Source organism: Schistocerca americana, chromosome 3 (assembly GCF_021461395.2).
Source record: "Schistocerca americana isolate TAMUIC-IGC-003095 chromosome 3, iqSchAmer2.1, whole genome shotgun sequence".
In the NCBI taxonomy this organism is placed as follows: domain Eukaryota; kingdom Metazoa; phylum Arthropoda; class Insecta; order Orthoptera; family Acrididae; genus Schistocerca; species Schistocerca americana.
In genome coordinates this window covers 184,609,728-184,632,544 of record NC_060121.1, presented here as the reverse complement: position 1 = coordinate 184,632,544, position 22,817 = coordinate 184,609,728, and the positions used below count along the sequence as shown (strand labels likewise).

General features: G+C 42.1%; 2 protein-coding genes across 5 annotated transcripts in view; one reads left to right on the top strand and one right to left on the bottom strand.

Annotated features, from left to right (window-relative positions):
* The window catches only part of LOC124605438 (RNA polymerase II-associated protein 3), a 103,432-nt gene extending 91,528 nt beyond the window's left edge, over positions 1-11,904 (bottom strand). For 2 of the 3 annotated variants that reach the window (XM_047137109.1, XM_047137111.1), the window contains exon 1: positions 11,650-11,782. The gene's annotated coding sequence lies outside the window, so the exon portion shown is untranslated. The other variant, XM_047137110.1, reaches the window with a different exon arrangement.
* LOC124605437 overlaps positions 11,855-22,817 on the top strand; it is a 122,520-nt gene continuing 111,557 nt past the window's right edge. The window contains exons 1-2 of one of the 2 annotated variants that reach the window (XM_047137105.1): positions 11,855-12,041; positions 12,140-12,270. In XM_047137105.1, coding sequence (XP_046993061.1) covers positions 12,245-12,270 — 26 coding nt within the window. In that variant the 5' untranslated portion in view covers positions 11,855-12,041; positions 12,140-12,244. The remainder of the gene's footprint in view (positions 12,042-12,139; positions 12,271-22,817) is intronic. The other variant, XM_047137104.1, reaches the window with a different exon arrangement.

The following is a 22,817-nucleotide window of genomic DNA, read 5'->3' as shown; positions in this document are numbered from 1 at the left end:
AAGTAGGCCAATTAATGAATAAGAGAATAACAATCTGGGTAAGCAATTGTTAACAGCATAGAGAATGCATTATCATATCTAAGATAGACATGAAGCCAATACCATCACACTAGCACAAGTTTACGTACCAACCAGTTCTGCAGATGAGGAAGAGATTGAAAAGGGTGTATGATGAAATAAAGGAAATTATTTAAACAGTCAAAGTAGGTGAAAATTTGACCATAAAGTGTGATAGGAATTTGACAATAGAGAAAGGAAGAGAAGAAAAATAGCAGGACAACATAGATGAGGAGAAAAGGAATGAAAGAGGAAGTGCCCTGGTAGAATTTTCCAAAGAGCTTAATTTAATCCTTGCTAACACTTGGTTTAAGAACTAGAAAAGAAGTTTGTATATGTGGAAGAGATCTGGAAGCACTGGAAGATTCAGATTAACTGCATAGTGGTAAGATAGAGATTTAAAAACCAGAGTTTAAGCTGAAAGATGTTTCCAGGGGCAGATGTGGACTCTGACCACAATTTATTGGTTATGACCTGTACACAAGTGCCATCTGGATTCTTCCTCCAGGCAACAGTTTCTCAGAAATCCACAGGTGGGAACTGGTGCTACAACATGTCCTTGATTTTTGACATCCATCTGACCTTAATTTATGTTAATTTCTTCAGTCTCAGCATTTCTTCACAGTAAATATCCCTCCTTTCACTCCCTTTTAGTTTTCTACACCTTTTATTTTCTGCATCCTCTTTCCACCTCTATCAAATACAACTCATTGAGGAGTAAAAACTCACAGATCACCTAGTATGGCCAATACGAAGATGGCAGAGGATGGTAGATTCCTGCCGGGAGGAGCAGAGGGAAGAACATCTCATGGTGGGGTCTCCTTGACAGCACAAAGTTTATTAGATTGGCGGGGGGGGGGGGGGGGGGGTTACCTCCCAAGAGTCAGCCCATGACTGAGCAGAAACGGATTTGATGCAAAGTTGCAAATCCACCCCGGGAGGGGTCACAGAGAACAGGTGACATGTGGCAGCCCCAGCCGCCAGATAACCAAGTTCATTACCTGGGATACCTACGTGGCCAGAAACCCAAAGTAAATCAACCGAACAAGAAGCATCTCCAAGATCAGCGAGAAGGTTGTGGATGGCAGAGACCAAGGGGTGGTGGGAAAAACACCAAGCAATAGCCTGAAGGCCACTGATTGAGTCTGTACATAACAAAACTCAGGTGAGGGAGGACTGATAGATGTCCATCAATTCCACAGTAAACACCCAACACGTGGCAGGAAAGAATTGGTGTTCCATGCCCACAGAAGATGTGAAGGAATAGCCTACATCATCAGCGGACTTAAAGCCTTGGCGTAAAAAACAAAGGCATATTGAAACTTTGAAACTTCCATAACAGTGTTTGTAGCAAACAATGGACCACCACTGGAGCGATGGAGGATTTTGGACCCTGGAGGAGACCCATCTAAATCTGGGGCCGGGGAACTAACCACGGTGGTGTGGTCAGGAGAGAAGGTGAAGAAGAGGATAAGAAGGGGAAATGGAAGTCACAACAGAGAAAAGTGAGGTGGAGTGCAACCTGTAAACCCGCCTGAGGGTGGGCAGCAGGCGGGTGATGGCCCAAAGCTGTGAAAAGAATAGAACAGGAAGGGTGAGCAGCGGATGGGCAGACAGTGATGGCATAGGAAACCATGACTGGGACCGCCAAATCTAAACTGGAGGGATTCCAGTGTCAACCAGACGACTATTGACAGGGATAGTGCTAAAAACACCGGTGGATAACAAGGTACCACAATGGTTAACCAGGTCCATGTGGAGCAGCATGGAAGGGACAGCTGATCCATAAACTTGACAACTATAGTCCAGATGAGACAGAACACCTGTTATTGGCAGAGAAGGGTCGAACGATCTGCCCCCGAATAGGTGTGGGCAAGGAAGTGAAGAACATTGAGTTTATTATGAAAACAGCCAACCTTCAGATGACAGATATGAGTCAACCAAGTAAGTCTGTCGTCAAAAAGGAAATCCAAGAAACGGAACTGGGTGATCAGGGTCAGGCATTGGGAGTCAAGATAGAGCTCCAAATCAGGGTGGACCATATAGTATGGAGACAAATGCATTCCCTTCAACTTAAAGGGAGAGAATTGAAAACACTGTGAAAGTGTCCACAGGGAAGTGTGCTGGATGGCACCCTGGAGCTCTCATTCCTCAGAGGCCACTGAGTGGGAGCTAGCTGAAATACAAAAGTCATCCACATACAGAGCAGGGATGACCAACAGTCTGGCAGAGGCCACAAGTCCATTAATAGTGATGATAAAAAGGACACTTAATATGGAGCTCTGGGGTTCTATTTTTTTTAGGGTGCAAAAACAACTGGGGTCATAAGCATCCACATCAAAACTATAGAAAACTATAGAACATGAAGACAGAGAGGAGCTAAAAAATGACTAAACGTCAATGTAAGTGAAGACGACTATAAACAGGGATGTGGAGAAAGGGCTACAAAAGACATCATACAAAAACGGAGGTCTAAAACTAAAAATTAAATGGCCTTTGCCATACTGCTTTGACAGATAAAAAGCAAAATGCGGTCGACAGTCTGTGCATCATTCGCTAAAATGGCTGATAACTCAGATGGCAAACCCAAACGGGAACATAAACGGTTAAATGACCGCCTCCCGGTGAGAGGGCTGAGAGGAGGTTGTCCCAGCTGCTGGGAGAGGCTTAATAATCCTGAGCTTATTTCCACAGAGGGAGGATCATTGGTGATGCCAAAGGGACACCACCACCTGACAGATGGCAACACAGAGATCATTGGAATGAATATAGGAACTAGTGGGCTGAGGTAAGAGGACTGCAGCCTTTGCAGCAGTCTCAGCAGCCTCATTTCCTGGCAGACCGACACAGCCAGGAGCCCACATAAGCTTTATGGTGGCTCTACCAAGAGTGAGCAAGTGACAGTTTTCCTGGACCCATTGCACTAAGGGATGGGCGATGTACAGTGCACATAGACTTTAAAGGGCACTGAGAGCCAGTCTCCTGTGTGTGTGGAGAGCTGACTGAACATTCGGTGGGGCAGGAACTGGTGAATAAAAATCAGGGCCTTGAAAACCCCATTCACAGAGTGTAAGGAGGATGTGATGGTACCAAGCTGAGTACTAAACCTTATGAAGATTGAAGAAGACTGACAAGATGGCAGCACTAAGAAAGGCCTGTCTAACTGCGGCTTTCAATTCAAGCAGATGATCAATCGGAGACCATACCTCCAAAAATCCGCACTGGTAAGGAGATCCAATTGAGCTTACAAGTCACCATCCATTCTAATAACTTACAGAGGAAATTGGTGAGGCTGATGGGCTGGTAACTATAACAGGACAACACATCCTTGCCAGGTTCAGGACAGGAACCATAATACTGTGTCTCCACTGAGAAGGGAAAATGCCTTTGAGCCAAATATAGTTAACAGCCTCGAGGAGATACTGACGTTGTGGAAGACTGATGTTTTGAAGCAAACTGGTTATGGGGGGAATCAGGGTTGGGAGATGAATCATGGGAAGAAGAGAGGGCTACAAGAAGCTCCCAATCAGTAAAAGGTTCACTGTGGAATTCCACCTGACAAGGGATAAAATACAAGCAGGAAGCTTCAGCCCACTGTTTCTGGAGGAGGAAGGCAGCTGGATAGCAGGCTGATGCCAATGCCATCGCAAAATGTGTTGCAAGGTGTTACATGAGAACCGATAGACCTGTGCAATGGCCTCCAGAAAGGACAAGTCCCACAATGGAAGACAACCACTGACAATTTTGGTGGGTGCAGAGTGTAACCCGTACCTGTGACGAAGTGACAAAAGAGCCTTAAGAGGAGAAAGTGTTCCCAAGACACCCATTTGCTGTGTGTGATTAAGTAACAACCTTTGGCACGTAATAAAACCAGCAGAAGATTGATGCCACTTAAGATATTGTAAGGCGAAACAACTACCACGGATAGCAGTGGCAACGCCACACTCCACCACGGAAATGGCTAACAGTGAATAGGGCCTGTAAAAAGGGAAACAGCAAAGCCGGCAGCATGGATTATCTTAACGGACAGTTCATGAACGACTTCAATACAACCCATCCAAGGAGGCGGAAAATGACTTGGGAGGCCAATCAGCACGATGGAAAACCCAATGCAGTAACCTGGGCAGCAGGTGGTGGGATGGGAATGAGAGAATCAACAGGAGGTGGTCACTATCACAGGTCATTGTGTGGAGACCAATGTAAGGAAGGAAGAAGAGGAGAGGACGAGAGCAAAACATCAATGGCAGAGAAAACTGTGACATACAGTTATAAAATGAGTAGGGGTACCATCATTAAAAAGGCACAGGCTGTGGTCCACAGCAAACTGGTCAATGAGGAGCCCCCAACTAGATGAAAAAGCATTGCCACAAAAACGGTGATGGGCATTAAAATCCCCAAGGAGACGAAAGAAAGGAGGGAGGGAGTTGCTGAAGGCGAGCAGTTAGGGCAGTACACATAGGTGGCCTGTCAGGAGGGAGATAAAGATTGCAAACTGTGATGGCAAAGTTGAAGTGGACCTGGATGGCAACTGCTTCCAATGGAGAACGAAGTGAGATCCATGTACTAACAATAACCGTATGGAGCAACATGCAGATGCTACCAGAAGCTCTCAAGGGGGCGACCTGGTTCTGACAGATACCACGGAACCCATGAAGGGTCGGTGAGTGATCATCAGTAAAATGAGATTCCTGGAAAATGACACAAGCTGCTGAGTAAAAGGCGATAAGGGACTGCATCTCTGGGAGGTGATGGTAGTATCAATTAAATTTCCATTAAATAGGCACGGAATGGGTATTTGAATGGTATGTGAACGGGCTGGTGCCAATCAGACTGCTGGGTCACCATCTATTGCCAATGAGGTCAGGGAGACATCTATAAAAAAAAAGAGGTCAGACTCAGGTTGCTAGGGGGAAGATGGCGACTCCTGGGGTACTGGCAGGGGAGGGGGGGGGGGGCGGCTACTTGTCTGGGGACTTGTGTTTTTTCTTCTTATTCTTTTTTTCTCTTTCATAGGATGAGAAGGGTAGGGCACAATGGGAGAGCAGGCTGCTGCAAGATCCGGAACTGAAAGAGAAAAGGCAACCTTGGGGCAAACAGACTATGTGTTCTGTGGCCAAGATGTGGCAGCAGGCCTCTGGCCTGAGAGAGACCATGGGGAGGATTACCAGGAGGCAGCTCCATCCGGGAGCTGAAGAAGGGGGGGGGGGGGGTACTTCTTCAGCCAGCGAGGGGGAGTGGCACCTGGAGAGGAGGGCATGGGAACTGCAGTGGAGGGGAAAGAGAAGAAAGGGATGGGACTGGGATAAGGAAGAGGGAGGAGTGGTAAAGGAAGTAACAGAGCCAAAATAGAAGTCATCAACACAGGATGAAGTTGGTCAAATTTTTAACTAGCCTCAGTGTTAGACAAATGATCTGGGGATTTATAATCTTGTACCTTATTTTCTTCTTTATAAGCTGGGGAATGTGGTGAGAGTGGAGAGTGATGGTTGTGACAATTAACACACACACAGACATGGTGGAACACAGGGGCTATCCTCCTTGACTGGGTGCAGAAAGTCACCACATAGAGGGTCTGCCACACACCGTGAACACGGGCCTGAAACGCAAGCGTCAAAAGCATCGCATGGGTGGCGGGATGTACAGCTTCACGTCACACCAATAACAGATAATCTTGAGCTTTTATGGGAGGGTACCTCCCTCAAATGCCAGAATAAAAATGCCAGTATCCATGTGTTTGTCCTTAAAACCTTCCTGAATATGCCAAACAAAATGAACACTCTGTCATTCCAGATTGGCCCAGTGTTTCTCATAGTATGAAGGATGATATCCCTACAAAAAATGACTTCCTGAGCCATACTCAAAAACTGGTGAAGAGTAATGGACACTGGGACATCATCACGATCACAAGCACGAAGTGCTGCAGATTGGGTGGCAGAAGCAGTTTTGATCAACAGGGAACCAGACTATATCTTACTGAGAGACTCCACTTTTCCAAACTTGTCTTCGACGTTTTCCATAAGAAATAACAGCTTCGTAGTGATGAATGTGTCCCCATCCATCCTAGTACAGACCACGTAGTGGAGAAAATGTTTCACCCCAAGCCAGCAAGCCTAAGCCCTTCTTCCAGCGTGTAGCCATGGAAGGGAAGGCTGTAGGGTCATAAGGAGCAGCAGTCAATGAACTGTTACCACTCAAAGAGATGGCTGGAGAAGAATGACCCAATTTTTGGAGTTCGATACATTGCAAATGCAAAGCATCCGCCCTGATACCATCCACCCTGAACAGGGCCTCTCCCTGGCACGGTGGCCGTTGCCTGGTGTTCCGATGCTCCAGAATGTCAAGCAACCACTCCTAGGCATATATGGGATTGTTCTGTACTGTTTTTGTTTTGTTTTGAGGGCGCAAGAACAACTAGGGTCATATGTGGCAATAGAACAGGAAGACAGAGAGGAGTTAAAATACTACACGTCAATCCCAATTGACGTAAGAGAAGACAGCTAAAAACAGGGCCGTGGAGAAAGGTCTATTAAATATACCATAGAGAAATGGAGGTCCAGAAGTAAAAATTAATGGCCTTCACCATGTTGCTGCGATGGATAAAAAGTAAAACGTGGTCGACAGCCCGCACATTGTTTGAGAAAACAACCGATAAGTCAGACGGCAAATCCAAGCAGGAATGTAAATGGTTAAAAAGTTGGCATTCTGACAGGAAATGGCAGACAGTTAAAACTTGGGCGCTATGTGGAGTGGTGGAGGAGCGCCACTTAACAAATGGCAATGGCTAAAAAGGCAGAGCCCAATATGCAACCTAGTTAAAATGACCTCACGGCAGAGAGTCAAGAGGAGGTCATCCAAGCCACTGGGAGAGGCTTAATAACCTGGAGCTTATTCCCATGAAGGGAGGACCAGTGGCAATGCCGAAGTGACAGCACCTCCTGACTGACAGCAACACAGAGATCTTTGAAGGAATATAAGAACTAGTGGACTGAGGTACGAGAACTGCAGCACTGGCAGCAGTATCAGCAGCCTCATTTCATAGCAGACCGACATGACGAGGAATCCACAAAAACATCACAGTGGCTCCATCAAGAGTGAGCAAGTGACAGTTTTCCTGGACTCGTTGCACTAAGGCATGGGTGGTGTACAGTGCACAGAGGTTTTGAAGGGTGCTGCGAGGGTCTGAGCAGAGGACATAATTTAAAAGACTGTGGTAAAGACTGTGGCACCGGATGTACTCCGTGGCCTGATACAGGGCAAAGAGCTCTGCTGTAAATATTCAGCAGTGTGCCGGAAGCCGATACAGAAAAATGTTGACACCAATGATGAAGACACACCCGACACCACGGTCAGTCTGACAGCTATCAGTGTACACAAAGGTACTATTGTGAAGTTCCATGCGAAGGTTGCGAAACTGCAGATTATGGAGCGAGGCTGAAGTAGTGTCCTTAGGAAGCAAATGAAAGACAGGGTGAACACAGACCACCATACGAAGGCAAGCTGGTGAAGGGTTCACGCCTCACTGGGAAAGTTGCAGGTAGCATGAAGTTAAGCTGCCAGAGCAAGAGCCAAAAGCGAACTCCAGGAGGTAACTGAGAAGAGGGACGCACCCCATACTGGCGATCAAAGGAGTCATTGAAGAAGGAGGCATATGATGGGTGGCCATGCATGGGAGACAAACGGCATGCATACCTGCTGAGGAAAAAGTCATAGTGGTAGGATAGTGGTAGCTCAGCAGCTTCTGCTTACAGACTCTCAACCGAGCTAGTGTAAAAGGCATCAGTGGCCAAATGGATGCCATGTTGGGGAATAGTATTGACGTGGAGTAAGAGGGACAGACATATAGATGCATAATAAAAGCACCCATAGTCTAGTATCGAATGGATAAGGGACCAGTACAAACATAGGAGGGTGGTTTGATCTGCACCCCAGGAAGTACCACGGAGGACAAGTAGGACTTCAGTGGTGTCCCTTCTTTGGGGCTTGGACTTTATTGTGGTTTCAATGCGACCATACAATGGGAACAAATTGAGGACAATGCTGTAGAAAGAGAAAAGGAAGTATGTGAAGATACGATAGGATATATGATCCTGTGAGAAGAATTTGATAGGGCACTGAAAGGCTTAAGTAGAAACAAGGCTCCTGGAGTGGGAGACATTCCCTCAGAATTATGAAGGTTCTTGGGAAAGCCAGCCTTGACAAAATTATTCCACCTGGTGTACAAGATATGTAATACAGGCGTGAAATACCCCTCAGACTTCATGGAGATCATAGCAATGCTGATTCTGAAGAAGGGAAGTGCTGATAGATGTGACTACTAACAAACTATACGTTTAAATAAATCATGGTTGCAAAATACTGACACCAATAATTTATAGAAGAATGGAAAAAGTGATAGACGCTGACCTTGGGTAAGATCAGTTTGTGTTCTGAAGAAATGTAGGAACACATGAGGTAATGCTAATCTTATGGCTTATCTTAGAAGATGGTAAACCTGAATTTGTGGTTTTAATGAAAAATTTTGACAATGTTACACAATTGCAAATTTTGAAGGAAACAAGACAAAATACAGGGAGGAAAAGGTTACTTACAATGTGTACAGAAATCAGACAATAGTTAAAAGAATCAGAGAACATGAAAAGGGAGCAGGACAGGGTCATATACTATTCCCTATGTTATTTAACCTGCACCTCAAGCTAGCTCTGAAGGAAACCAAAAAGGAATTTGGAAAGGGAATTAAAGTCCATGGAGAAGAAATAAAAACTTTGTGGTTCATCAATGACATTGTAGGAATTGAAAGATCAGTTTAACGGAATGGAACTGTTAGTGTCTTGAAGAGAGGACACAAGATGAATAACCTATCAATAATACTAAAACAATGATACTAGTATACAGTCAAATTTGTTGGCTGGCAATTGCAAGAAAAGCATTTCTTGAAAGGTGAATTTATTAACATCTAATAAAGACTTTTCTGGCGGTATTTGTCTGCAATGTAGCCTGGTATGAAAGTGAAACATACACAATAGGCAATTCACACAAGAAGAGGATAGAAGCTTTTGAATTCCTTACTGTAATAAGGGCCCACAGCTTGTACAAATTTTTTAAAGGAAGGAGCTGGAAGCAAGACAATAACTGAAAAAAGGACGAGGAGGAGGAGGAGGAGTAACTTTCGAAATGTGGTGTTACAGAAAGAAGAATGCTGATGATTAGATAGGAGATCAGATTATGATAAGGAGGAAATGAATTGAACTGGAGAAAAAAGCAATTTATAGCACAACTTGGATAAAAGATATGGGATCAGCTGATAGGCACATCCTCAGGAATCCAGCAATTGTCAGATCGATAGCAGAAGGAAGTGTGGACGGTAAAAATGATATAGGAAGACCAAGGCTTGAATACACTAAGCAAGTTCAAATGGATGTGGGCTGTGGTATTTGCGTGGTGATGATGTTTGCACAGCGTACACTAGCATGGAGAACTGCATCAAACCAATCTTTGGACTGAAGACCACAACATGACAAAACTCAAGAAAGTGGTTATTTTACGGCATAGGTTTAAATTGCTGATATGAAAAGAAATAAGTTTTAATAGTTCTGAAGAAGCTGCCCTAAGCATTTTACTATTGCCTCACCACCTCCCCCAAGTCTCTTCAAATACATTAAAAGATTTCAAAAACATTTTATAATTGGGGCAGGAGACTGACTTATATTGTTTAGTAAGAAAAATGTTATTTGCCTGTTGTATTCTCACTGGCTACTTTCATATTTCACAGTAGTACTACAAAAACTGATATCTAGAGCACAGAGAAACAGCACTGCCCTTATTCTTAACTTTCACCAGAATCAGTTTCACTTGTGAAACATGAACAATGGTATAAGAAGAGACATACACTAATCACTAAGATCCTCCAAGAGCTGTTATCAGAGTGAGACAATACACTGTTGATACAGCATGTAGAACAAGGGGATTTTAGAAGGCCAACTTGGGTGTTGTGAGCAAGTCACGTAATTATGACAAAAATATCTGGAAATCTTACATAATTTTCAAAAGTTAGAACACAGTCTCTCATTTACAGACAATCAGATTGAAGAAAAAAAAATTATTTCAAAACAAAAACAGTGTTACCCATCAGGTCCTGCAGCTGCGACAGGAGAGCCCTGACAAATGGTGCTGGGCATGGAAGCTTTGTGCATCTGCCAAACACATTATGTGGTTTTGCTTAAATGTCTATCGCATTGCCTCAGTATTGCCATATTTCTATGGGTGATTACTGTTTTCAGTCATGTAGTTTGGTACAACCAGCAGCCTTTTGCATTTCACATTTGAAAGCTGACAACAGTGCTGACAGCTTCCATGAATCTTCTTTTATCAATGATGTATAGGAGTAACAGATAGTGTGAACGTAAGTTGCAAGTAATCACTCATGGATAATGCGTCATTAATAGTCATCACAAATACGGCTACTTTTCAAAGTAATCTTTTTGAGAAATCCTTTTCTTGAACTAGGCAGACAAATCACAAAGTTGGTAACCGTAAGTTAACAGGGAAAGAGAACTCAATAATAATGAGAACATTTCTTTCCATAATCATATTTCTGCAGATAAAAATTTCTTTCCATAATCAAATTTCTGCAGCAATCTCCCATGCTTATAAGGAGAAGCAGTAGCTGAGAAGATAGATGGGTAATCTGACATGCTGCTTAATTAACACAGCAAGCAAATAAAGAAAAACACTGAGAAATTTTGGACGGGAATTAGTTTCAGAAAAATAAACAAACACTTTTAAGATTTGACAATGAAACTGTAATGCTGCCTGAGATCAGAAATCTTCCTGTCTGATAGAGAGAATGTATTTCTGTTGAGGGAAACATCACAGAAATGCAACACACACTATTTTATTGGTATGTACCACTAATAAAGCTGTGTTACAATATTCTTTTTGAATGATCACAAACAATAACATTGACAAAATTAATAGTAAGCTCAAACTTTTTGGCTACAATACGGTTATCTGTAATAAAGTACTGTCTGATAGTTCTTAATAACATTTTAGAGTGGTAGAAAGAGTGGCTACATACAAAAATGTAAAATTAGGCACTTCACAAAATTAAAATGTCATATCTAATCACTACAACATCACTGAATTACAATTAGAATCAATCAGCTCATTGAAATTCCTGGGAGTAACTACTTGCTGGGTTATGACATGGAGTGATCAGTCATTGGTACAACAGCTGGTGAATTTTGTGTGTGTTCTCTCTCTCTCTCTCTCTCTCTCTCTCTCTCTCTCTCTCTGTGTGTGTGTGTGTGTGTGTGTGTGTGTGTGTGTGTGTGTGTGTGTTGGATTAACAATCTGTTCCCCCTCTCGAATGTTGTAACCTGTTGTTTCCATATCATGAATCATTTAGCGCGTAATGGGTACGCCGACATCGTACAGAACAGTTAGTTTCAATCTCACAACACCTCTTTTACGTCCCCAAGACACTGTGCGGAGACAGGTTTCTTTGACGCTGCTCCGTGTCTCACAGTAGTATCAGTCCTTTGCGAATCTTGTAGCAACGTTAAGGTTGAAAAATTTATAAATCTTATTACTGACCTTCCTCACTATCTAATTTCTTCAACGTAAGTCGTAATGCAGCTATACCTTCGCATTACCTTCCCGTTGCCAATCACACAACATTGCACATGCAGCGATGTATCAACGATCTATACAAACAAACACAGTATGATTACATACCTCTCTGCAATCAACCATATTTCGGTTACACATTGTTGAAATGACACTTGGCCAGTGCCACCTTTAGTCTGCCTTAATACTAGGTAGAAATCACTGCGCCCGAAATAATAATGTGTACAACTCGCAAATATAATTTCGCAGTTTTACCTACTCTTCGAAAGTTTAGATTCTTCACATAATTATAACGAAGCCGATAAATAAGTAATTTTACTTAATGGGAAGAATTCTATTTTGGCGCAGCAAAGACTGAAGTAAGCAAATTATGCTTGTGATTAACCATATTTTTTATAGATTTAAAAACTTCTGTTTATTTATTGTATAGTTCAGTAACAACTGTATGTCAATACAGCTGCTCACAGGCCAAGTAACAGGCGGCGGTGTCAGGCGTTCGGCCTTTCTAAGATTTCCACATTGAACTTATGCTCTTTGCACAGTTTAAATTGGAGGCGCCAAAATGAGCGATGGTACTGTGACTGAAAGGTAAGCAAAATTTGTTTGTGGAAATTGATTGTTGCTGTTTTAATTTGTTTGCCATGCCATGTAAATGGTTAGATTGATTCTCCAAGTGTGTGCCCACTTCGTGATGGAATACTACATAGCTAATACAACATGTCTGATAAAGTTACCTTTTCCCATTGGAAGTACGTTTTAACAGTGGCACTTTGACACTTTCTTTAACGGAATGAGTGACTGAAGATACCACTGAAATTATTTGCAAGCTCTTTCTTTTACTGAATTTTATAATGTTACTCGTTTTATAGTATATGTGTACTTATTTTGGATTACATTTCCCCGTTTGCACCATCCTTATTTGTTAGTTTGATTGCGGAAGAACTGCTACACTGGTAATATTTCATAAGAATAGTATCCATTTTGTGACTAGTTTTGTCGTGTAGTTAAATACAGTCCAACGAGTGCAGTAGGTCTATTACGAATCATGAATACAGTGAAGATATTCAAGTGTTACAACGATATAAATGTAATTGGAATATTCGCATACCAGTACGTAGGCGTACCAATTCTTGGGCGGTGTTTTGCTAGAAATGAAAATGTCAGATCTCTTACGTATCATTATTTCTGTTATAGCGTATCTGATAATGCATAATTTGAACAGAAGCAGCTCTCTGTAGACATCATTAAAATATATGATTCATTACTTTGATTTTTACTGGCGTGAAATCGTGTTCAGCTTCTAGAGCGAGATTTCCACTTCTGGGAAAGATATGCTTCAAGACATGGGTAGGGTATTATTATAAGCTTATAGTAAAAAAAAAATTAATTACTGGCCACTGTAACGCTGATAATGTACGTTCCTCTAAAAATAACATTCAGTCTGCCAGAGACTAAATCAGCCACAGTTACTTTGTCTGAAACTCCTTTATGTTAATGATTTACCCCCCCCCCCCCCGACCCCACACACACACACACACACACACACACACACGTCAGTAGGGGGGAAGGGAAGTTGATGGTTATGGAAGGAGAAGCTACAAGGGAATGATATAGGATTATGGCACTGGTGAGCTTACCCTGGTGCAGGCAGGGGAATACCCCTATCGCTCCCACCAATTTTGCGCAGGGACCATGAAGGTAAGAGATATTGGTCTTTTATGGAGGTGTATAGACATTTCTCTTTCCCTCACTCCTTTTGCAAGTGGTACTTGGTACCCCCCGCCATGAATCATACGGTGCCTTGCAGAGTATGTATGTAGACATAGATATGACAATAAGAACCCTGTTACAATTTCAAAGTAAATATTAACACAAAAGTGAAGCTCATGAAATCCTCAACAATCAACTGAAAAAATACCACCATTGGTATGGTAAATTTTGTATGATCTATGTAGTTCAAGAAGCCAGCAATATTGGGAACCTACACACAACTTGAAAGCCTTTAACACAAATTTCACTTGGCCTTTATGGCTCAACTGAAATCCACTATGCCACTAACTCCCACAAACCCACAGCACCAGACCACACTCTACAATACCCACCAATGCAAAGTATTAAATACAAAGTTCAACTATGAACACAACCTTCACAATAATACTAGACTAGTAAATTCTTAAAGAAAACTACATACATGAACAAACCCCTACATAAAAATGTGCTTACCAGCCACAGTCAAATGACAAATTATCTAGGCTGGCCATCTCCCTCCTTCCATTGCCACCAAAGTAACCATGCCTGGACTCACACCTCCATAACCACACGTCCCCTGAACACTACCCACCAGCTGACACCAGTCTCCAACAGAATACCTGCATTACAAAACAATTATGTGCATACATCATTCACAACTTCATAAAAAAATAAAAATGCATAAACCTAATTACTCCCCTCCCCCCTTCAAAAAAGCCACAACCCTCTCTGTACACAATACCCCAAACCACATTTAAAAAACTCCAGACTTAACTAACCAACTTTGGCCTATATATTTTACCCCAATCAAAAACATTTAATGGACAATAACTTTTTCAGCACACTTTTCCTCCAATAATACTCATCAATGTGAGATTTTAGAGTCAGGTTGAAGTGCTCCTCTTCCCCTTTTCTGTAATGGACTCAACTGCCCCCTCTCCCTCCCCCCCCCCCTCCCTCCACCCAATAACCCTTTTTAGAATTGGTAAAAGCTCTTTTGAATAATCTTTAAACTGCATGCTATGATTTATGATTAATGATGAAACCCCTACTGCCCCAACCCCTACACAATGAAAAACAATCAAAAACTATAGTTGAGCCCTCCCTTGTATACTCCTCTATTAAACCAAGCAATATCTGTTAAGTACATCTACCCACCACTCCAAAACCACTTCAGAACTCCCCCCCCCCCCCTCCCCCCAAAAAACAACAGCTTCACCCATGTTCCCACAGTATGATCACCACTCCCATGCTTATCCTTCCCAAATTGTGATCCATAAATTTCTACATCTACCTCTGCCCTGTCAAAAAAAACCTATACTTAATAGACTCAGTACACACCTGATTGCAAAAAGAATATCACTCACAAGTGTCTCATGCATACAAAACCAGTAACTTGCCACACTGGTGAAACCTAAAAATTCAACGATTAGACCATACAACTGTAAACACTTTATGGTAGCTGCCATATCATCCCCCACCCCAGCCATTTACTTGTTGTCAGCCTGGCTTTCTATAGTTTACCAATTATGGCTACTCACTTTGCTTTATCCAGGCTTCTGTTCTCTCATCATTACTCATCTCTTAACTCATCTTACATCCCTACTTCTGGGTTTGACTGCCATTCTTAGAGGGGGAAAAGTTGCCAAACATGATGCACATGCTATCCACTGAACACCCCTTGTGGGAATGGATCACATCAGACAACTAAACCTAACACAGTCACCAGACCATTGTGGAGAGTGAGGCTCAGCTGGAGAGAGAGGGTGTCATCAGACAACTGCATTTATGTAACCACGTGAAAATCCAGAGAATGCACTGTTGGTACCATTGGTGAAAACTCCCTGTACATACCTGTGAGTATGTACCTGTCGAATGTGGAGCACAGGGATTGCAGTTAGTGATTATTGTATGAGGCAGCTGTTGGTGTGGCATGGTGGTGCTCGTGGGTAGAGGCCTCAGTCAGAGATCATGCAGATGACCCACAATGAGGAGGATCAAACTTTCTCATGCTGGTGGTAACAAGACCCCAGCAGTCTCACTCGAAGGAATAGATCAATTTATCATGGGAAGGTGTGACCACAAAGCTTTCTCTTCCCTGTCCACAGCATTGGAGGAAATTAGAACTAAAAGAGATGGTGAGATCCCTCGGTAATTAGTTTGTACCTGAATTGATTGCCAACCCTTTCGACCACAAAATCAATTTTTGAAGTGCATATAGGAAACAAATTCGTTCAAAGTAGCATGTAATAGCAAAATGGGGATTGGTTCAATCCTGATGATAATGTGATCCCCGCTCAGTTACAGGAATTGCTCACCTTTGAGAGGATCAGTGAAATTCCTGTATCCATCACTCCTCATAAGAGCCTCAACAAGGTTCAAGGTGTAATTTTCTATCACAAGCTCAAATTACAGGCACACGAATAACTGCATGGGAGAAAGCGGAGTTCATTTTTCTGCTGTATCCAATGGAGGCCAAAATATAAGACAGGCTTTCCTGTAAAGGTAAAAGCAGGTGGGGACTCCAATGACATACGTGTCACACATCACTGCAAAACCTAATTACAGTCTATCACAGGTCTGTGATGCACTGTCTCGTAGAACACCAGAAGAAGGAATGCTGGGAAAGATATGTCATTATTTTAGAGATCTGTGCCTCTTTTTTCACTAGGGTGGGCCATGTTGCATTTGTCTACACCCGCCACTTAGCAACCAGTTCTCTTATATGACAGTACTGACACTACTGTTATTGCAGAACATTTTGCAGTACACTGTGCTCAAACACCTGCATGCAAAACCCACTGTACAGCATCTGAAACTGTAAAATACTCCTCAGCTCTCTGGGCTTTGGCCAAGACACAGTAGTGAAAGTAGACAGAATCCCCAGCCAAATGCTACAACATATATCCTTTGCTGACACCACATTCTTGTATTTGATTTTACATGTCTTATAGTCTGCAGATCTTACTGTGAAGATAGGTCTGGCTGCCACATCAATGCTGCTTGTTTAGCACCATCCAGGAGTCAAGTGTAGGGTATGTTAAGGTTACACATTGTGGTGCAATGTCACTTAAATAAAGTGGTGTTAACCTGTTGTTTACCCAACCAACAACTACGGGCACTTATGACCACAGCAGTTTTGCGCCTTAAAAAAAACCCTAACCAACAAATTATGGGTACATTTAAAAGTGTATTTCTCAGCGAAATAATTTAGAATAGCAAACTGTTTGGAAGCCTTATTATTGTTTGTTCATGTCATGGGCATGAATGGACGTAGCACATCTTCAAGGCAGGAAGACAATGGTAGTTTTGCTACAGTGTTTGGGCAGTTACTCCATGCAGCTACATCCTGGCTCGGAGAATCGAGCAGTCCATGGGATAGTGAGTGCCATGACAATGGGAGTGATGTCATAGAAGAGAGACAAAGCTTAGCTGTCAGATGGTTCAGAACTGTAATTTGTGGATGTTGTACAGATTTAATATGATGTTAGATCAATGTATGTTCACGCTTTGTACGTGATGTGATCCCTTACACACTATAGTTTAACTATAGGAGCAATATCGTATTTAAGATAAAGTGCTTTCTGTCGTTTATTAAAAAGTTGAAGACAGAGAAGAGTTTTCAAAGTTCCAGCATAGGTACAGTTGCAACAGTGAAGAAGTTCATGTTAAGAAGAAATACATGGTTTCTCTGAATGTTGCATCAGGAAGTAGCAATTCAGAATTTCGGAGTAATCATATTCCACATACACTATAACAATGTTATGAAAAGGATAGATTGCTACTCACCATACAGTGGAGACGTTGAGTCGCTGACAGGCACAATAAGACGACTGTTAAACAATTGAACTTTTGGGCGAAAAGCCTTTTGAATTAGACAACTTACATGTACATTTTCACACAAATACAATTCACATACACACATGTCCATCATCTCTGGCTGGCAAGGCAAGACTGTGAGCAACAGTGCATGATGGGAGAAGCATTCTGGGTGGTGGGAGGAGGAGGTTGGGGTGGGAAGGGGGAGGGATAGTAGGGTAGGGGTGGGGGGCAGTAAAATGCTGCTTGTTGGAACTTGTCAGCAGCACTTTACTGTCCGCTAACCCTTCGCTGCTATCCATTCCGCTCCCCACCCTAACCTAATTCTTACTTCCTCCACCCAGACTGCTTTTCACATCATGTGCTTTTGCTGCTCACAGTCTGGCCTCAGCACCCAGAGACGGTGTGTGTGTGTGTGTGTGTGTGTGTGTGTGTGTGTGTGTGTGTGAAGTTGTTTTGGCCAAAAGCTCAGTTGTTTAGCAGTATTTTTGTTGTGCCTGCCTGTGACTCTCTACACAATATAATGAGTAGCAATCTATCCTTTTCATTATATTGTCATTATTTCATCCTGGGTTTTCCAAACACACTGTTTCGAGCATAACGCAATATTTCATTCTGATGCCACAGTGCAGGGCCCAGAATTCATTTGCGCTGGCAATTAACTGATATCTGAATAAGAAGAATGTATGAAATATGAATCAAGAAGAAGTTGATAATTTTTAAAGGAAAAATTCGTAACACATAGGGCATCCATTGTGTTGGAGGTTCATAAATAGTGTTGTTGTCTTTAGCAACACAATCAACAACGCAGATTATGGCACAGTGCCAAAGCCATAACAAACACAGCAGTTGAAGAGATTTAAGAAGAATTAATTGGTTGATGAGTAATCATTCACTCCATAAATAACAATATGTTGAAAGAGTTTACAAAGACCAGAAATCAGAAGATTGGTTGTTGGATCTAATAAAGTACTACAATAGTTTAATCAGTTGCACAACTACACCCCAGCTTTAACCAACGACAGTGTTAGAAGTGCATCCACTTGGAACAACCCATTTTTCCCAGCCAGGCAGCTAGCTTCTCTTCAGCGTTGCAATGCAGTTTGCTACTCTAGCATTTTTTGGTGAGCTGTGCTAAAGCCAATTTGAATTATATGACTTTTTTTGTGGCGATTTATGTTGTGGGGCAAAGCAGATGTTTTAAGTATGAAAAGCAGTTGCTTTTTACACACACACAAACTCTGTGACACTGGAGTGCAGTACCTACTGCAACCTACATCATTCTGAATCTGTTTGGTGTATTCATCTCGTGGTTTCCCTCTACAACTTTTACCCTCTAAGCTGCCCTCCAATACTAAATTGGTGATCCCTTGATTCCTCAAAACATGTCCTACCAACCGATCGATCCCTTCTTCTAGTCAAGTTGTGCCAGAAATTTCTCTTCTCCCCAATTGTATTCAATATCTCCTCATTAGTTATGTGATTTACCCATCTAATCTTCAGCATTCTTCTGTAGCACCACATTCCGAAAGCTTCTATTCTCTTCTTGTCTAAACTATTTATCGTCCACGTTTCACTTCCATACATGGCTACACTCCATACAAATACTTTCAGAAAAGACTTCCTGACACTTACATCTGTACTCAATGTTGACAAATTTCTCTTTTTCAGAAACGCTTTCCTTGCCATTGCCAGGCTACATTTTATATCCTCTCTACTTTGACCATCATAAGTTATTTTGCTCCCCAAACAGCAAAACTCATTTACTACTTTAAGCGTCTCATTTCCTAATCTAATACCCTCAGCATCACCCGATTTAATTCAACTGCATTCCATCATCCTCGTCCTGCTTCTGTTGATGTACATCTTATATCCTCCTTTCAAGGCACTGTCCATTCCGTTCAGCTGCTCTTCCAGGTCCTTTGCTGTCTCTGACAGAATTACAGTGTCGTCGGCGAACCTCAAAGTTTTTATTTCTTCTCCATGGATTTTAATTGCTACTCCGAATTTTTCTTTTGTTTCCTTTATTGCTTGCTCAACATACAGATCGAATAACATCGGGGATAGGCTACAACCCTTTCTCACTCCCTTCCAACCACTGCTTCCCTTTCATAACCCCCAACGAGTTTCATAACTGCCATCTGATTCCTGTACAAATTGTAAATAGCCTTTCGCTCCCTGCATTTTAGCCCTGCTACCTTCAGAATTTGAAAGAGACTATTCCAATCAGCATTGTCAAAAGCTTTCTCTAAGTATACAAATGCTAGAAAAGTATGTTTGCCTTGCCTTAATCTATCTTCTAAGACAAGTCGTAGGGTCAGTATTGCCTCACGTGTTCCAACATTTCTACGGAATCCAAACTGATCTTCCTCAAGGTCAGTTTCTACCAGTTTTCCATTTGTCTGTAAAGAATTCGTGTTAGTATTTTGCAGCCGTGGCTTATTAAACTGATAGTTTGGTAATTCTCACATCTGTCAATACCTGCTTTCTTTGGGATTGGAATTATTATATTCTTCTTGAAGGCTGAAGGTATTTCGCCTGTCTCATACATCATGCTCACCAGATGGTAGAGTTTTGTCAGGACTGGCTCTCCCAAGACTGTCAGTAGTTCTAATGGAATATTGTCTACTCCCGGGGCCTTGTTTCGACTCAGGTATTTCAGTGCTCTGTCAAACTCTTCACGCAGTATCATATCTCCCATTTCATCTTCATCTACATCCTCCATTTCCATAATATTGTCCTCAAGAACATCGCCCTCGTATAGACCCCCTATATACTCCTTCCACCTTTCTGCTTTCCCTTCTTTGCTTAGAACTGGGTTTCCATCTGAGCTCTTGGTATTCAGGCAAGTGGTTCTCTTTTCTCCAAAGTCCTCTTTAATTTTCCTGTAGGTAGTATCTATCTTACCCCTAGTGATATGTGCCTCTACATCCTTACATTTGTCCTCTAGCCATCCCTTCTTAGCCATTTTGTACTTCCTGTCGATCTCGTTTTTGGGATGTTTATATTCCTTTTTGCCTGCTTCGTTTACTGCATTTTTGTATTTTCTCCTTTTGTCAATTAAATTTAGTATCCCTTCCGTTACCCAAGGATTTCTATTAGGCCTCGTCTTTTTACCTACTTGATCCTCTGCTGCCATCACTATTTCATCTCCCAAAGCTACCCATTCTTTTCTACTGTATTTCTTCTCCCATTCTTGTCAATAATTCCCTAATGTTCTCCCTGAAACTCTCTACAACCTCTGGTTCTGTCAGTTTATCCGGGTCCCATCTTAAATTCCCACCTTTTTGCAGTTTCTTCAGTTTTAATCTACAGTTCATAACCAACAGATTGTGGTCCGAGTCCACATCTGCCCCTGGAAATGTCTTAAAATTTAAAACCTAGTTCCTAAATCCCTGTCTTACCATTATATAACCTATCTGAAACTTTTCAGTATCTCCAGGCTTCTTTCATGTGTACAACCTTTTATGATTCTTGAACTAAGTGTGTTAGCTATGATTAAGTTATGCTCTGTGCAAAATTCTACCAGGCAGCTTCCTCTTTCATTCCTTATCCCCATTCCATATCCACCTACTATGTTTCCTTCTCTTCCTTTTCCTACTAGCTATCTAATTCCAGTCACCCCTGGCTATTAAATTATCGCCTCCCTTCACTATCTGAATAATTTCTTTTATCTCATCATACATTTCATCAGTCTCTTCGTTATCTGCAGAGCTAGTTGGCATATAAACTTGTACTTCTGTGGTAGGCATGGGCTTCGTGTCTATCTTAGCCACAATAGTGTGTTCACTATGCTGTTTGCAGTAGCTTACCTGCATTCCTATTTTTATATTCATTATTAAACCTACTCCTGCATTACCCCTATTTGATTTTGTATTTATAATCCTGTATTCACCTGACAAGAAGTCTTGTTCCTCCTGCCACCGAACTTCACTAATTCCCACTATAAGTAACTTCAACCTATTCATTTCTCTTTTTAAATTTTCTAACCTACCTGCCCGATTAAGGGATCTGACATTCCACACTCCGACCCGTAGAACGCCAGTTTTCTTTCTCCTGATGAGAACGTCCTCCTGAGTAGTCCCCGTCCGGAGATCTGAATGGGGGACTATTTTACCTCCAGAATATTTTACCCAAGAGGACACCATCATCATTTAACTTTACAGTAAAGCTGCATGCCCTTGGGAAAAATTATGGCTGTAGTTTCCCCTTGCTTTCAGCCGTTCACAGTACCAGCAATGCAAGGCTGTTTTGGTTAGTGTTACAAGGCCAGATCAGTCAAGCATCCAGACTGTTGCCCCTGCAACTACTGAAAAGGCTGCTGCCCCTCTTCAGAAACCACACATTTGTCTGGCCTCTCAACAGATACCCCTCCGTTGTGTTGTACCTACGGTACGGCTATCTGTGTCACTGAGGCACGCAAGCCTCCTCACCAACAGCAAGGTCCATGGTTCATGGTTCAAGGTAAAATCTCAGAAATTTAATGTACTAACCGTCGAACAGAAAAGGGAATTAAAAATCGTATTGATAATGTATTAAGAAATATTTTCTGATACACCAAGTGTAGTTCGTGAGTATGTGTCTATTGTTGTTGTTGTTGTTGTGGTCTTCAGTCCTGAGACTGGTTTGATGCAGCTCTCCATGCTACTCTATCCTGTGCAAGCTTCTTCATCTCCCAGTACCTACTGCAACCTACATCCTTCTGAATCTGTTTAGTGTATTCATCTCTTGGTCTCCCTCTACGATTTTTACCCTCCACGCTGCCCTCCAATGCTAAATTGGTGATCCCTTGATTCCTCAGAATGTATCCTACCAACCGATCCCTTCTTCTAGTCAAATTGTGCCACAAACTCCTCTTCTCCCCAATCCTATTCAATACCTCCTCATTAGTTATATGATCTACCCATCTAATCTTCCACTTTCTTCTGTAGCACCACATTTCAAAAGATTTTATTCTCTTCTTGTGTTAACGATTTATTGTCTATGTTTCACTTCCATACATGGCTACGCTCCATACAAATACTTTCAGAAACGACTTCCTGACACTTAAATCAATACTCGATGTTAACAAATTTCTCTTCTTCAGAAACGCTTTCCTTGCCATTGCCAGTCTACATTTGATATCCTCTCTACTTCGACCATCATCAGCTATTTTACTCCCCAAATAGCAAAACTCCTTTACTACTTTGTGTCTCGTTTGCTAATATAATTCCCTCAGCATCACCCGATTTAATTTGACTACATTCCATTATCCTCGTTTTGCTTTTGTTGATGTTCATCTTATACCTTCCTTTCAAGACACTGTCCATTCCGTTCAACTTCTCTTCCAAGTCCTTTGCTGTCTCCAACAGAATTACAATGTCATCGGCGAACCTCAAAGTTTTTATTTCTTCTCCATGGATTTTAATACCTACTCCGAATTTTTCTTTTGTTTCCTTCACTGCTTGCTCAATATACAGATTGAATAGCATTGGGGATAGGCTACAACCCTGTCTCACTCCCTTCCCAACCACTGTTTCCCTTTCGTGCCCCTCGACTCTCATAACTGCCATCTGGTTTCGGTACAA